Below are 16,866 nucleotides of genomic sequence, written 5' to 3'. Positions count from 1 at the left end.
TTCAGTTAATTTTTAGGAACTCTTTGTGTATTCTGGATATTTGTCCTGTCTTAAGTATGTTGCACATACATACCCTCAGTCTATGCCTTGCACTTGAGTTTTATGTATGTCTTTTATGCCATAAACATTACAAATATTTGTGAGTTAAATGTGTTAACCTTTTTTAGGACTTGTAGGTCTTACTTAGTAAGGCTTTTCCCACCACAAGATTATTAAACCATTTTTTTGGTTATTTCTTCCATCATGTTTATGAATTAGTTAATTTTTAGAAATTTCTCTTAGTGTTCTAATTTTGGAGTCCATTTTAGTATATCAGGTTAGGTAAAGAAACCTGTACCCTTAGTTTACTCAAATGCGCACAATCTTTTTTGAATGTCTTACCCTTTCTCCATTGATTTTCAATACCAGCTGTTGCATATACACATGGATGTGTCAGTGCCTTTTTAAGAAATGGATGACTGCAGCTTTATATTATATCGGGTATATCAGGTATGAAAAGACACTCCTCACTGATCTTGTTCTTCTAACTTCCTTGGTTATAATTGCACATTTTCTTTACTCTGAAACAGTTTGACTAGCATAGGAAATTATCTCTTTGTTAAAGGTTACATGGAATTTATCTGTGAAAAAAACTGTCTGGGACTGGCCCACCCTTTGGGATGGTGGCTCTTTGACAGCTTTCTTCTATGGTGACTGATGTGTTCAAATTGTCTGGTTTTTTTGGATTCAATATATGTAGATTATACTGCCCTGGAGAATTAATCATTTCATAAAATGGAAAAAGTAGTTTCTCAATAATCTTTTAATTCTTTATTTCTCTGGTATTATTTCTTCTTTTATATGTTGGTCCTTTATTTTATCTCCTAGATTTGTTTCCCTAACTATCTATTTTATTTTTGTCCCCAAAGAACAGATCTTGTTTATTAGTTCTACCAGTTTACTTTCTCCCTTTGTCTTTATTAGTTTATTCCTTCTGCTTTGCTCAGGTTTACTTTAATGATACATTTTAATTTTTGGATGCTAATGAATTTGTTTTCATTCTTGTTTATTAATAGAAATGTTGTTTAAGGCTATGAATTACAATATGGGAACCATTTTAGCAGTATAAGATGTGATTTATAGTGTTTCCATTGTATTCCTCATTACTACTATACAGATATTCTGCCACTTCTGTTTTTTCTTAGTTATGTGAAGAGTCTTAAAATTTTTAGATGCTCCCTAATCCCAGGTTTAGTAGTAATTTTCATGTTGCTGTATTGTGATCAGAAATTGTTGTCTGCACTCTTTCCAGTGTTAAAATTTTGGGGGGTTTTATCTGTGACCTAAAATGTGACCAAATTTTTATTTTTAAAATCACTTTCTTAAAGAGAAGTTAAAATCTCTGATTTAATCTGAGAATTCAATATGTGACAGTCAAATCTATATTATTAATTATATTAGCCTATTTCTATTTGTTATATTTATAGCTACTTTTTAATCTGCTTGTTCTTTGGGGCACCTGGCTGGCTCAGTCGGTAGAGCATGTGACTGTTCAAGCCCCACGTTGGGCATGGAGCCTACTTAAAAAAAAAAAAAAAATTCTGCTTGTTCTTCATGGTTTGAGAGGGTTGGTTAATAATGTTTCTATCTGATTTTCCTTATAGTTCCTTTACTGTATGCTTTACAAGTGTGTATTATATGACAGATATAATCAAGATATTTTATTGTGATTCACATCATTCAGCATTATGAAGTCATCTTCATTGCTTTTTTAGTGCTGTCCTGGGTTCAGTCTTGCATGATATCGACCACTGTGTTCTTTCTTTCCTTCCCTCCCTATCTGCCTCTCTGTGTTCTTTCTCCACCCCTTCTTCTCCCCTTTTTTCCCCTTTCTCTCCACCCATTCTTTTGTTTTCAAACTCAGTTAGTTATACCGATCTTTCTCCCACAGAATAGAGTGGAATCTGCTTAATAATTCAAATGCAAAGTGTTTTTTTTTCCTTTCAGTGAGTAAGTCTGGCTGTATTAAATACTGAGATAACATAAAAGTTTAGTATGAATACTGTTATTTTATTTTATATTATATTTTAAAACTTACAGCTTTTGGAAGAGAATTCACAATGTGTTCTGCCTTTTTAGCATTGTGTTCTTTTAATTAGAAAGGTTTATGTTTCTGTTGTCATGACTGCAACAACATAAAAAACCTTAATCCTCTTATTTATTTAAGGATTTATTTATTAATCCTCTGTAAGGAGCGATAATAAACATAATATTTTTCCTCTTCCTCTTCCCTTTTCTACCAGCTGATTTTAGCATTATAAAATAATTTACTTAAATTCTTTTGTGGTTTATCAGTTTTAAATAATATCTTTTGATCTGAGTAACATTCCATGTTTTTCCTCCTTCGACTTTCATCTTTTTTTTGTTTGTTTGTTTTATGGTTTCTGCATTGTTAAGGCTTATTCTGCTTGTATTTTATTATAGCAACATAATGACATAGTGATTTAGTCCCATAAGTAGTTTTGGTATTTATTATAGTCCTTTTACTCTGATTTTTCCAGCCATCTCTTGGATGACTACAGTTTATCTTCTAGTAAATTCCTCAACAAAATCCCATGGGAACACGATTTTATGTGTTTGCATATGTTCAAAACTTTTGAACATTCGCTGTTGCCTTTATAATGAATGAGTTTGGCTAGATTTTAAAATCTCATTTATATTTCTCTGCTCAAGGATTTCACAGGCATTACTCTATCCAGTGGTGTGACCAGAGGCAGTGGGGTCCACCTAAGCGTGTTGTTGACTGTTGTGGATAAATACTCACCTGGTGGATCCCCCCTTACAGCTACTAGAGCTTTTTTTGTCTTGATGTCCAAGGATTCTTTACATTTGAAGTCCAGTAACTTTGATAAGGTATCTTACTGTTTACTGTTAAAAGGTGTTTCTTGGGGGAAGTACGCCCTTTCAATAGGTGTTTTATTAAAAAAACATTTCTTACATTTTATCTTCATGAATGTATTCTTTTCGATGATTTTGATTTTCTTCTATGGAGATTCTAGTTATAGGTGTGGAGATCTCCTTAACTTGTCTTTAGATCTCTGTTTCTAATGCTTCTTAAATTTAAAACAGTTTGTCTTCTCTCTTTGGCTGCTCTTCTTGTATCTGTCATCTGTTTACCTTACCTCTGATCTCACTGTAGATTTCAGTACATAGCAGTTAAATCTGTTGAGCTCTGCCAGCCAATGTTTCATCTCCTCTTATTGTTGTGGTGTTTATTCCCTGTTGCTTTTAATTTTCTGGTTTGTGGGTGAACATACGTGATTTTGCTTCATTCCTTTTTACTCTTGGTTTAAATTTATGCTCTCAAGTTTTATCTGAAATTTGGCAGAACTTTTCTTGCAAGCAGTCTTCTGCCATTTGTTTTTCCTGTACCTTTTCTCCTTTCTCTCCATTATTAGGATGCTTGTATGGATTCAGCAGTGGTTCCATTATATTGTTCATCTTCAAGGAATGGGTGGTTCTTGGAACATATTTATGAGAAGGAAAGTCAAGGTCCGAGTACTAAACTAAGAACCTTTTTCATTTCTGTGTTTGATTTTTTTTTCAGTCTTTAATTCTTCTATGTTAATGGAAATGGGAAAGTATAATTTTTTTAAGTTTATTTAATTTGAGAGAGCGAGAGAGAGAGAGAGAGAGAGAGAGCGCGAGAGAGAGGGAACATGCACAAGTGGGGGAGGGGCAGAGAGAGAGGGAGGGAGAAAATCCCAAGCAGGCTCTGCACTGTTAACACAGAGCCCAATATGAGACTCAAACTCACGAACTGGGAGATCATGACCTGAGCTGAAACCAAGAGTCAGATGCTTAACTGACTGAGCCACGCAGGTGCCCCTGAAATTTTCTTAATATCATCATTTCCACTGCTACAGAGGTATGATGTTCCCTGCAGAGATGGATTTCTGACTTCCTTTGGTTTTTATTATTTTTCTCTGCCTTTAAAAAAAAAAAGTCTTTATTTGTTTTTTAAGTTATCTCTGCACACACGATGGGGCTCGAACTCACAACCCCAAGATCAGGAGTCACACACTTGACTGATTATAGGTGCCCTGGTTTTTATTATTTTTTTGAGGATTTTTGTGCTTATGTTCATGGAGGATATTGATGAGAAATAGGATTATGTTCTGATACCAGTCTGATATTCACAACTGCAGGTAAATATGAATTCTTCTCTCAGGAAGCATTAGGAATTTTATCTTTTCTCTTTGGAATTGTCCCATTTCCCACTATTTATCTAACGTGACTCCTTTTTCATTGAAATTACTTAGCCTTCTGTGGGTCTTTTTAGTTTAATTGTTTATAACTTTCATTAGCTCGGGGAACTTCTGCCTTTTTCTTATTTCTTACACTTTTTTTTTTTACTCTTTCTGTGACTCATATTTTATTTGTGTTTATCTTTCTGGCTTGTTCCTCGATGTTTTGTTTTGTTTTTTCCTTTTTCTTCTTTTCTTTGACCTTTACTTTACATTATAGGAGACTCTCTCTCAACTTTATCTTCCATACCACTTAATAGTTTTTAGTTTTATTATATTAATATGTTACTATATTTCTATACTATTTATAATATCTAGGAATGGTCTGTGGTTCTTTGATCTCTCCTGTTAACACAGCATTCTATTTTATCAGTGCTGTAGCACCTTGAATCTTCACCTGATCTAAGGAGTCCGATTAGACTTAAAATTCTAATTTTCTTCTCAATTATTGCTGATATTTTGAGAAGGGGTTTATTTTTTTGTTCATATTTTTATCTTTTTCCCTGTTGTCTATTTTCTTCAAATGTTTAGTAATCCTTGGTTGTCTGTTTATTAATGTGGAACTACTCATTTAGATGTTTCCTTTTTTTTTTCTTTTTGGGGAAGTTTTGGTTGCCTCAGATTCTTCATTCCTTTACTCTTCAGTATTTACGTAGTATTTATAATAAACTTCTATTTAAAAAAATATATATATATATACACTCTAAACTTAATTTCTTCACCATTATTTCTCTGATACATAAATTCCTGCTGTAATTGCATGTGTTCTTATCACTCTCATCCCAGTGACCTTCTAGCTTCTAGAAATTCTTTTTCCTTTAATTTTTTAAACTTATATTTATTTTTGAGAGACAGAGAGAGAGAGAGAGAGAGGGAGACACAGAATCTGAAGCAGGCTCCAGGCTCTGAGCTGTCAGCACAGAGCCCGACGCGGGGCTCGAACTCACAAACTGCAAGATCATGACCTGAGCTGAAGTCAGATGCTTACCCGACTGAGCCACCCAGGCACCCTGCTTCTAGAAATTCTTTTAATGCACGGCCAATTGAAGTACCTTTCTTATATCCCAGAATCGTTTAAAAAAATAGGATTTCTTTTTTCTTACCAAGGAAATACTTCTTTTTTTCTTGCTCCTCTTCCTTCTTCTTGTCAATTTAAGGTTTTGGGAGCATGAAGAGAGGTAGGTGCTGGTTTTCTGTTTCAGCTCTTTCTTGATCTTATCTCTCCAAAATTTCAAAGACTATTTTTCTTCAGAAAACCTTAAAATATATGAAATACGAAGGGCATAGACAGGATGTTTATCTTTTTTATAGCCTATACTTTTGTTAATTAAAACTTATATTGTAAGCTCATATATAAGAAACAATTAATGACTTTTGTATGTATTTGGCCACTTGATCCTGCTGTTTTTACCTCCTTGTCATCTTTGAAATCTTGACTCCTTTCTAATTTGGTAATTTCCATTCCTCTCTTGAACTCACTTAGGTCCGTCTCACTGTTTTCCTAACTTCTAGTTAGGATTCTCAGAAATAGCACACTTCATCTTCTACTCTGAGGTAAATTCACATCTTAACAAATATTGCTACCTTTGCAGATGAGAGTCAGATTCGTCCACGTGACATAGAATGACCATTCTTGTCTGGCTCTTCCCTCCATGTTTCTCCAGATTCATCTTTGTGTATGTTTTGTTTACCTGGAATTACCTTCATTCTGGAATCTTTTTCTCACTCAGTGTTAACATGTCTGCTGTCTCATGGTGAAGTTAAGCTCTTTTACTTTTATAGTTCCACCACTTTATTTATAGTCATTTACAGAACTTAACACTTTATTGAAATTATTTTTAAGTGTCCATCTGCCCTCCTATAGACCGTAGTCCCTTAGTAGGTGGGCATAGTGCTCCTAGAAACTATGTCAGTTATAGAATACATAGGCACTTTTAAAATGCTTTGAATGAAACTTGGTTTGGTAATATTTATAATCACTAGGGCTTATAACTCATCCAGTAATTTCTTTTAAAGACGAAATTTTCTATCAGATTTTAAATCAGTGAGAAATCCTAGCCATTCCTGATAGAAGGAAATAGCTGTCAAGTAGAGGGAGAAATAGGATAGAGGTAGATCAGATCAGCCTCATCAAGTGAGAAGCCCGATGCCATGTCACATACACAGGGAAGCAAAGCCCTTTAGTAGAGTAAGATAAGCTGGTAGAACTTGAGGTACTGAGTTTATGTCTAAATATCTAGACCATTAATTGCTATCATAAAACATTTTAAGATTTATCTGAAATTGGTGTTCTTAGGACAGCAGTTAAATGTAGTGTTTACGTTACTGACCACTAGTAGAGCTATGTCAGGTAGCAAAAGAATATCCAAATGTTCCTGTGAGGAAGACTGTGTGCTTTTGTTCAGAATAAATCATAAGGCTAGCAATTGTTAAGACGAGAAAGGAGGCTTGTCCACTATGTAACCGGAGCGACTAGTCTTTCCACATTGATTGTGACTGAACATAATGCCTACTGTGTACAGAACGCACTCTGCTAGGTATTCTGGGAGCAGCAGAAGAAATAAGAGACTGGGCCCCACCCTTAAGGACTGTATTTTCATTAGGCAGAAAACCACGGCCTATGAAAGGATTTATTAGCTATTAAAACAATGGATTAGTCTGTGCAGAGTAAGACATGAGCAATAGAAAAGTTTAATTTTTAAAAATGTGCAGGGGTGCCTGGATAGCTCAGTTGGTTAAGCATCCCACTTCGGCTCAGGTCATGATCTCGTGGTTCGTGAGTTTGAGCCCCGGCATTGGGCTCTGTGCTGACAGCTCAGAGCCTGGAGCTTGCTTCGGATTCTGTGTCTCTCTCTCTCTCTTTGCCCCTCCCCCACTCATGCTCTGTCTCTCTGTCCCTCTCTGTGTCAAAAATGAATAAACGTCTCTCTCTCTCTCTCTCTCAGAAATAAAGACTAAAAAAAGTTTTTTTAAATGTACAAAATAAGGAGTAGTATAATTTAGATGGGGGAATGACTTCTTGGAGGGGTGAGTATTTTTTGTGAGATTTTGTGGGAGATGATGAACCTGGAGAGGCAATGAGCTGCCCCAGAATAGGAGGCACGATAGCACAATGTAGAGGGGGAAGACGAAGGGGCAGAGCAAGTTATGTTTTGTGTAAAGCAGGTGATTGGTTGATTTCTTGGCCAAAGAAGTATTTGTAGCACTTACTAATCAAGAGCCATTCTTCTGGCTTATAGCATTTGATTTTTTTGGTATAAAACCACTGGGTAAGTCAACATGATGGTAAATTAGACCTGTTCTTACCTCCCAGGAGCCCACATTCTAAATGATAGAAAGTGCACACACATAAGAAATAGTAGCTTGACTCAATTAGTGTATGACAAAAGGTAAAGAGAGAGGATGGAAAAGCTGGATATGGTTGGAATCTGTAAAACAGGATTAAACAATACTTGCTTTACCGGGTTGTCACAATAAAATAAAATAACATATATAAAGTTCCTAATCCTTAATAGGTAACTTATGTGCGTGTATTGTGTCTCCCTTCTTCTCCACCGGTCAATTCTAAGGTAAACTAGTGGGAAAAAAAAAAGAGAGAGAGATGTTCGAAAGAACAGGATCAGTGACACTTTCTGAAGAGGTATGTCTCGTCATGGGCCTTGAAAGATTGGTGGGGTTTAGTGAGCAAACGTTAGGAACAAAGAGGTAGACATACAGAATGTGCTTTTGGGAGCTACAGGAAGCTTTGTTTCTGTTGAGTGGGAGAAGTTGGAAAGGCTGGGAACCTAGAGGTTGGCTGGTACCTGTATAGAATCCTCTTCTGCTCCGATCCTACCTTGTACACTACTCTGACTGATGGTTTACATGTTGTCATGGGTCAGCTCCTTTGGTAAGCAGGAATCAGGGGCTATCAACTTTGAATTCCCCACAGCAAATAGCATAGTATTTTACACCCAGTAAGGCCCTTCACACATATTTATTGACTTAGTAAAGATAACACAGGCTTAGGTACATCAGAAACAAGGACTGTATGGTGATATTTTATGCTAATATTATATCAAATTTTATAGTACAATGTGGGAAAGAATATTGTAGCGTGGAATAGTGGGGTGTCCTGGAGAAGGCCAGATCTGGGTTTCACCGTGGCTCATTGACTTATGCACTTTGTGAACCTGGGCGGGTTCTTTTGCAATATGTACTTATATCTGAAACCATTTCTTAGCTATCTGTTCTTCTGGCCTTTGTTTTCTCATCTATTGACTAGCTAGTGCCTACCTCACAGAGTTGTTATAAGGATTCAATGAAAATTAGCTCAGTGCCTGGTTCATATTAGGTGCTCACATATATTGTATTAATAATCATAATAATAGTTATTTTTTGGTATTCTTAATCCACATTGAAACCTTGATATGCATCTTTTGAGGGGCAAAATGTACTCTATTGCTATCAAAATATTGAGCAAGAACCAAAGTAATGTGCAGTGCTGTCCTGTATATTTCATTGTGGATCCTGCTGTATTAAGCTCAAATCCTGTTTTATCAAATTTCAGTTTTGGAAATAAGGACCTGAGCCACAGTCTAAGGAAAAGGGGCATCTTAGGCCCCTTTCTCTGTGACAGCAAAGCATTTTCAGCAGCTGCCTCGGTCTCTTCCAGGCCCACACAAGCTTGGTTTCCTTGACCCTCACAGCAGTTCTAAAATTGTTGGCCATGGGTTTTTATCCTCATTTTGCAGAAGCTGAAAAAAACTAAGGGTCAGGTGACAAGGTTAGTGAGTGTGAAAGTCATTTATAATAATGGTAAAAAAGGCATAAGCTAAAGTTAAATTTTGAGTCAGTGTCTATAATAAGTAAGAAGTAAGATAAAACACAGTCAATATGAACACTTGGAAAGGATCACTGAAAAAAGAGACTCTGCCTGTCTTAAGTGTGAATGTCATCTCATTAGTCTTTTTGCCTATTGACGAGGAAAAAGTGTATGTAAGTTTCATTTTTCAAAGACAATGACCTTTTTGGCAACATAGAGTCACAAAATGCCACACTTTGCTCTTCATGGTTTTCACTGGAATTTTTTAAACTTCAATTTTCGAGTGTTCTAAAGAGATGACCTATCACACGAGTTGTCTGTCAAGTGTTTTTTTTAAGCCCTTATAGGGCAGGTATATTGCACTGCAATAAATATAGATCCTGGGCATCATTTTGACTTGAAGGATTTTTTTAGTGTTTAAAAAGCTCTATAGTGTCAAGTGAAACAGCATCTTTGACTTCCCACTCACCTAGACCTCAAAATGCAGACTCTGCTTTGAGAACCTCACTTTGTATCCCTATCAGCTATCAAGTTCTACGTATTCTTTTCTCCTAATCACTTTTCAAAGAAAATGTCATTTCTTCCTTGAAGTGGTAATCTCACCTATGATGTATATAGTTTCTTCTACCTTGGCGCATCCTTGATACTTGACGTCTCATCACCATTAGACTCACCTAACCCAGTACCGGGTATGATTTTTTTTTTAATTTAAAAATGTATGATCTCTATTGCACTTTGAAATAGTGACCATGTCTTATTCAACAATATGGTCCTACCACCTATCACGCTGCCTAACATATAGTGGGTACTTTGCCTCATTATATAGGGACATGAACTGCTTTGATGATGGTGGAACTCCTTTTTTGAGACCAGAGATAACACATCTTTGCAATATTCAAAGACTAAATTGAGAAAAGGAGAAAGAAAAAGCCAAATACTATAGATAATGATCTTGACATTACGTAGTTACTGTGGGCTCTGTTATTGCTGGCCTGCCAAAAAAGTGACTCAAGGTTAAACCAGAATCTTTCACTTTACAAATGGTAACTCCCATCCTAGTATTACTAGATTTTTAATGATATTTTTTTTATTTTAAAAGGCCACGATAAACCTAATTGGATAAGGATCAAATGAATCCCCCAAATTAGATCCACCTGTGACTTTTTATATTAAGTGGATTTCCCTCCCTAGCTACCATTGTGAGGGATCTATGTAGGTTTTGAAATTCAAAGTAGGGAACCCTAGAGTTTGTAGTGTCTCTTTTTCTTTTTAGGAACAGGAGATCACTGTGCGTATAAAACACACCCAAAATAAAGCAGTAAAGTGAACCCTGCTTGGTAGCAGTCCAGATAATGAAATGGAAAGTTTGTGTCTGAGATGCCTAGAATCTTCCATTTTGCCTTGTTACTATACAACAGCCACCTTGTAATCTAGCAATTACAAGGAGTTTCCCTTGTACCGAATACAGTGAGTTATTCCATGTGTCACAGTTGAAGAACACAGAGTAGATGCTTGTTAAGTCATCAGTACAGCAGGGATCTTATAATTACAGTAGCTCTGATTAGTTTCAATGCTGTGATACTTTTTATCATTTTGAGTGTTTCTTTTAATCTTCATTTAGACTTCATTGAAAACGTTCTTGTTAGCCACCAATGATTTTACTTTGACGCTCCTCCAATCCCCCCAGATGTTCTACTTTTCAATTATTTTAAGAAAAAAGGCAAAATGCCTGTTAAAATTTTGAATTTGCATTGAGCAATGGTTATTGCTTAAATACTTTTAATTGAATGAAATATGCTAGGTTACACAGGTCTGTGCTTTTTAAAAACTGATAAGCATTTGCAATTCATATATTGTGGTTTAATGCCCTTTTTAAATTTAACATTATTTTTAGGTTGATTGTTACGGTAATATTTAACAGAAATACTTAAGTGTGTAACCTCAAGGATAGTTGAAAAGCCCATAATACAAAAATTTTAGCTGTTAAAGAAATGAAATGCATCAATGAATATTAATAACCTTTTATATAACATGTAAATTAATACTTTGGGACCAATTCTAACCTCAGGATTTTTTGTGCCTTATATAATATGTAGCAATCGACCCATTTATCAAATTTATGAGTTGCACGAGTAAATTAAGTTCATCTGCATATTTAAGTTCTTTAAACAGACCAATGTAAACAGTTTCTTATCTGCCATATGTTGAAATGTTTTAGTAAACTAAAGACATAACTGCTTAGTCAACAAAGATGGCATTAAATTGCACTGTTTTGGAAAAAAAAGTTAAGTGAACTAGATGCCTGTTAATCTGGTTCTTTAAATATCATAAACAAAAGTATCAGAATGTGTTTCCAAGGACAAAGGCGGAGTTTTCCCAGCTTTGATTGGTTGCTGCCTTGTCCTGTCCCACGGCCATCCTTAACTGGCTTTGGGTAGATTGGAATCACATAAGCAGAGTGACATTTATTACTTTCTTAGTTTCTTTGCACTGAGCCCTGAGATTCCCAAGTAGTAACTGTAAAAGATTTCTTTCATTTCGTCCATGATCTACAAGAGGGGATCATTCTACGAAGAGCAGGCATGAGTCTGAGTGCGAGAAGAGTCACTCTGCCTGCAATAACGCCAATAGTCCTACAGAAAAGGGTATGTGACTTCTTTTGCCTTTTTTTTTTCGTTTTGCTGTTTTTCTTTCTTTCTGCTACCGTGTGTTTATTAATATGTTGGAAACTTTAGTTACATATCCTGAGAGAGATTGTCATTCATTGAGGCTAGAGGTAATTAAAGGGTATATTATTGAAATTAGACAAAAGGGGGAAAATGCTGTGCTAGAATGTCTCTGTGGTAAAAAAAACAAAAAAACAAAAAAAAAAAACTCCATGGAAAAGCAGTTTGGTCTCGATTTCAGGGCATTGTGATTTAGAGAGTATTTGAAGCTTTTGCTTTTTTTTTTTTCCTTCTGTAACTTCAGGCTTCTTTGCCTTTAGTTCAGTAGAAAATCTGCTAGCTATTATGTTTTATATTTGTGTACTGAGAAGCAGTTTCTTTGTTTCCCTATAATTCATAATACATCCATCTTCATTGTTGAATGGACTATATAATTGTTTTACTGTTTAACCATATGGCACCGGTTTATTAGCCTCTGGTTTCTACCAATTTCTATTGAGTTGCTGCCTATTTGCTTAAGAAAAACTTTCCATTATATTCCCTTGTGAAAGAGGTTTCTGTTAATTATTAATGCAATCAATCCTGTGTATGAAAATATTGTATCTCTTGGTTTTTTGTAAAGTTTATTTCCATGTCTTACTTGCAGCATCGTATTTTATAAGGTAATGATAAGTATAACATGCGATGTAATATTTATAATACTAAACTTTTCTGGTAAATACACCAAATAAGAACAATGCATTTAAATCCTTAAAGAATCAAATCTCCAGTATAGAAAACAAAAGCACCAACCCACATTTTTGGCGATATGCTTTCTGAATGGTTTTGGTGACGCTAGAAACTAATGTTTATTTCCGTACCTGACTTTTAATAGTTAACTGTTAGTTAGCTATTAGTGTATTCCGTAAGTCAAAGGTCATGGTTTAATTTGTTTAAATATGACAAATGTAACAATTAAGGTGTTTTTTTTTTAAAAGAAAAGTATCTTTTTTATTGTTTTTAATTTTTAGGTTTTCAGTTTATTTTCTTACACAGTCAACCATTTATTCACTAGGGACATTTTATTTGGCATTGGAATTGTATATGGTAATTTTGCCAACATTTGTTCTTTATCTTTCTTCATGTCTTTTTCTCTCATCTTAAGCAAATTTAATTGAAAATACTTTGCTTTGAGCTTGAATCTTTATTTTGATTTAGACTTAGCATTAATAGTGACTGTATATATAGATTCCCTGACTCACTGGAATGTGAAAAGTATACTAATATGTATCAAATGTGTGTTCTTATGTCTGAGTTCTTGATCCAATTGATATACCAAGAAGCTTCCATCATGTTCTTTTGGATGACATGCTGGTGTGGTAGGAAGCATACTACCTGAGCTGTCTGTTTACTAGCTGCGTGACCTTGGGCAAGTCACTTAAGCTCGTGGTCATTACTTCTTCACCTGTAACATAATAGCTGAGGGATTTTCATTAAAAGCTTTCTGCAGTCTTACCTGTGTCTGTAATTCTGTGAATCAAATAATATATTTTGTATTTTCATAGTTAAAATATTTAAACCATTTATTTTTTTTTTTAGAGTATTAAAACATTAGAAAAAGATGCTGTCATTTTCAAGGACTTTGAGCACTTAATCCAGGGCACTTCGTATGAATAAAACTCGGCTAGAAAATTCAGTACTGACTGGTAAATAGCAGAACAAGAATATTCTGGAAAGCTGTGATTATAATTGGTGTTAAGTCTGAGCTGCCGATGGTCACATCATTGTGATTTCTCTTGGTCTCTTATAATAAGCTGCTTGTCAGGTTTTTATTATAATAATTACATAAGTAATTGTGCCCAAGTCCATGTTATTCCTTTCCAGCGAGTACACATATTAAATTTCCACGTAATTTAGGACATCACCATTTGCTGAAGGTACTTACGCTATTTCTTTGTCGTGGCATTTTAACCCCTAGAAGGCCCCTTATCTAGAAGACTATCCCGAAAATCTTAACATCTCTTACTTTAGGAATTGGGCATTTTTATAACTAGAAAACATCCATCTGCTCTGGTTACACCATGACTTTTTTTTCCCCAAGATTGAAAATTATTCCATACTTGTAATTAACTTGTCATTTTCCATATGCACCATAATTTAAGGTGATCTTACAAATTGGTACCAGCATTTCTCAGAGTGTTTTGGGGGCAGCTTCTTGTTTTCCTAACAAGGCAGCAAGTGCCTTTTGCGTAAGTTTGCCATAAAGTTTGCTCATCCTGCATGAGTGGCTCTTGAAAAATAATTTGCCAGTTGGAATCCTAATCATTTGAAAGGCTGAGGGCATTTCTGAAAATGCTTAATAGCACTAGGGAATAATTTTGTTATCAGTCTGTGTATGTGATCTAAATGGCCTTAAGATTCTCCTGAGAGTGGCTGGGAACTTGAACTTTAAACATGGCCCGTAACACAGTATGGGTCTTTTTTTTTTTTTTTTTTTTTTTTTTGTAGAAGATCAAATACACTTTGATCTTTGAGGGACAGGGATTTTTGGTAGATTCTCTATCAAGTGAATTTTAGGAAAGATATTTTTTGTGTCCTCCAATTCTATTAGGGTCTTATTTCCTTGATTCTGGTTCACCAAGGTTCTAGTGAAGAAGGGTTCATCATATCTCTCAGAAATGGTTACATCCTCACCAAATGCTCTGAATGAATATTTTACCTCATAGCATTTTTCTCAGGGAACTACTAGGTTATATCTTTTCTTTTTATCTGATGAGAGAAGTCTGAGTCTCTTGGGTGTTGAGTGACTTATGCAAGGTCACTCAGAAGGTCAATGGCAAAGCTAGAAATAGAATCTAGGTCTTGTGACTTCAGTGTGTTTCTCCTAGATATGTGTTACCTCCTGAAATTAATATGTTAATGAAATTGCCTTATGGGGTGTATAATTGCCATTCAACTTCTAGTCTGGAATTAGCTTAGGCAAATCCTTTCATCTCCCTCTGCACCTCCACCAACTCCCATATGTTCTAGTGTAGAAAACATTTTATTCAGAAAGCAATTGTCAGCAGCAAAGAGTGTGTGTGTGTGTGTGTGTGTGTGTGTGTGTGTCTGAGAGAGAGAGAGAGAGAGAGAGAGAGAGAGAATGAGCATTTATACCCAGAGCTCTAGATTGGTACAGTACATCAAGAAACTATTTTAAGGTCCTAGAGAATTAACAAAAGACTCAAGCATTGTAAAATATATATTAAGTATAATATAAAATTCCTATTCTTTTTATAGAGAGCCTTCAAGATCAGAAGGCCAGATGTCCATTTTCTGATTTTATGGGTAGGCATGTTCTAAGCCTCTATCAGATTTATAGAGTTTTGTGAATTATGTTTACAAGCATTTCTCCATTATTTATCCATACCACAATTATGAGATGTTCGTAAGCACACAAGATCCTAAAGCATCTTCTGAAGTCTCAGAGAAAGAAGGGATAATTTCTTGAATATATTTTCCTTAAGATTCAAATCCTTTTGAAAATCTGAAATTCATGAGTATAATATGGAGCAGCGCCATTTATCCAAAGATTCAATTCTCTGTCTATACAAGAGAATAGTTTATGTTATATTCATTTCCTTCCTCATACAGTTAGAATCATTGCTATGACTTTCTAAAAATAGTTTTGTAAAAAGTGAAAGAATACAGATTATCATATCACTGTTTTGCCCAGAAACTTTTAAATATACACAGAATCAGTCCAAATGTGTGTAGCATTCACTGAGCTTCAGGGCTTGTGTGCCCCGGGGCTTCTTCCCCAGCTTCCTGTTAAGCCTCCACTCAGTACATGGCTTTCTTCCTTGTGCTCCAAAGAGTGTTTGATGTTTGTCCTTCTGTACTTCTGCCCCCAGTTTTGTGCTCCATGGCCTATAGACAACTCCAGGATTCTGTTTGCTTTCCCAAAGGCTGTTTGTTGTCTGTGTCCCAGCTCAAGCTTTTAAGACTTTCTCAGCACATCTATCTTGGTGGTGTCTTGATTCAGGATCAGTGGACATGCCTTTGTTGCTTACTTCCCAATCCAGTATGTACTGCCATGTGACATCAATTTTAGTATCATCTTTTATGATACTGAAGTCTCATTAGCCATCCACAGTTATGTATCTTCTGCTTTCTGGCTATTTAGAGTTGACTTTTAGTGTTCTCTGTGTTACCGTGTGTGTGTGTGTGTGTGTGTGTGTGTGTGTGTGTGTGTGTGTGTTAATGTATAGGTCTTGTACTATCTGGTTTTCAAAATTTGTTGTTGTTGTTTTTATTTTTGTCTTACCACTAGATTTTAAAAATTTAAGAGACTCCTTAAATAAAGTGCTTTGTCAGTTACGAGCTGAATTTCTATTTCACATACCCAGAAAACTGAAATGACAGTGCATTAAATGGGGAGGAGATTTATTTTTCTTTCACTTTACCAGAAGACTCAGTCTAAAACTAATGTAGCAGCCCCACAATGTCCTCAGGCAACCAAACTTCTTGCTTTCTGTTGTATCTTCCTTAGTGTGGGTCTCTTTTCCTTTTATGGAAAGAGGAATGCAAATCTCCAGTCATCCTGCTCACATTCCTGGCATACAGAATGGGAAGCACCAAGGGCTTGCTGGCCTCCTCTGTCAGATGTTAACTGCCACCCTGAGGTAACCAGGAGCTTCTGCTTCATCTTACTGGCCAAGATTCTGTCATGTGGTCAGTCCTGGATACAAGGGGAGCCAAGAAGTGGAGGCCTTGAGCTCCACACACTGTTCTTCTCGTTAGAATCAGGACTCTTCAGGAAGGGAGAGGGGAACAGTGATTCTTGGTGGGCAGCTAGCCATCCCCACCACAAGTGCCTCCAACATATTAGACATTCAATAAATATTTCTCCCTTGGATTTTTCTTATTGTGTTTTCAGGTACAAAATATGGCTTTGCTTTTTTGTTTGTTTGTTTTAAAGATTTTATTTTTAATAATCCCTACACCCTACATGGGGCTCAAACTTACAACCCCGAGATCAAGAGTCTCATGCTCCACTGACTGAGCCAGCCAGGCGCCTGTCTCTATGGTTATGCTTTTTGAACAAATGTATTCTGTTACTTGTATGGGGGTAGTAGAAGGTATAGTAAGT

General features: G+C 35.7%; 1 protein-coding gene across 5 annotated transcripts in view; it reads left to right on the top strand.

Moving 5' to 3' along the window:
• The window catches only part of GRB14 (growth factor receptor bound protein 14), a 115,779-nt gene that overhangs the window by 42,557 nt on the left and 56,356 nt on the right, over positions 1-16,866 (top strand). The window contains exon 1 of one of the 5 annotated variants that reach the window (XM_053215195.1): positions 11,036-11,735. The exons of 3 other annotated variants lie outside the window; for them this stretch is intronic. In XM_053215195.1, coding sequence (XP_053071170.1) covers positions 11,673-11,735 — 63 coding nt within the window. In that variant the 5' untranslated portion in view covers positions 11,036-11,672. Of the gene's footprint in view, positions 1-11,035; positions 11,736-16,866 lie in introns of those variants that run through there. One more of the 5 variants, XM_015081065.3, reaches the window with a different exon arrangement.

This window comes from Acinonyx jubatus, chromosome C1, assembly GCF_027475565.1.
Source record: "Acinonyx jubatus isolate Ajub_Pintada_27869175 chromosome C1, VMU_Ajub_asm_v1.0, whole genome shotgun sequence".
NCBI lineage: Eukaryota > Metazoa > Chordata > Mammalia > Carnivora > Felidae > Acinonyx > Acinonyx jubatus.
The sequence above is the reverse complement of the archived record's forward strand: the minus strand, read 5'-3'. Positions and strand labels throughout refer to the sequence as shown.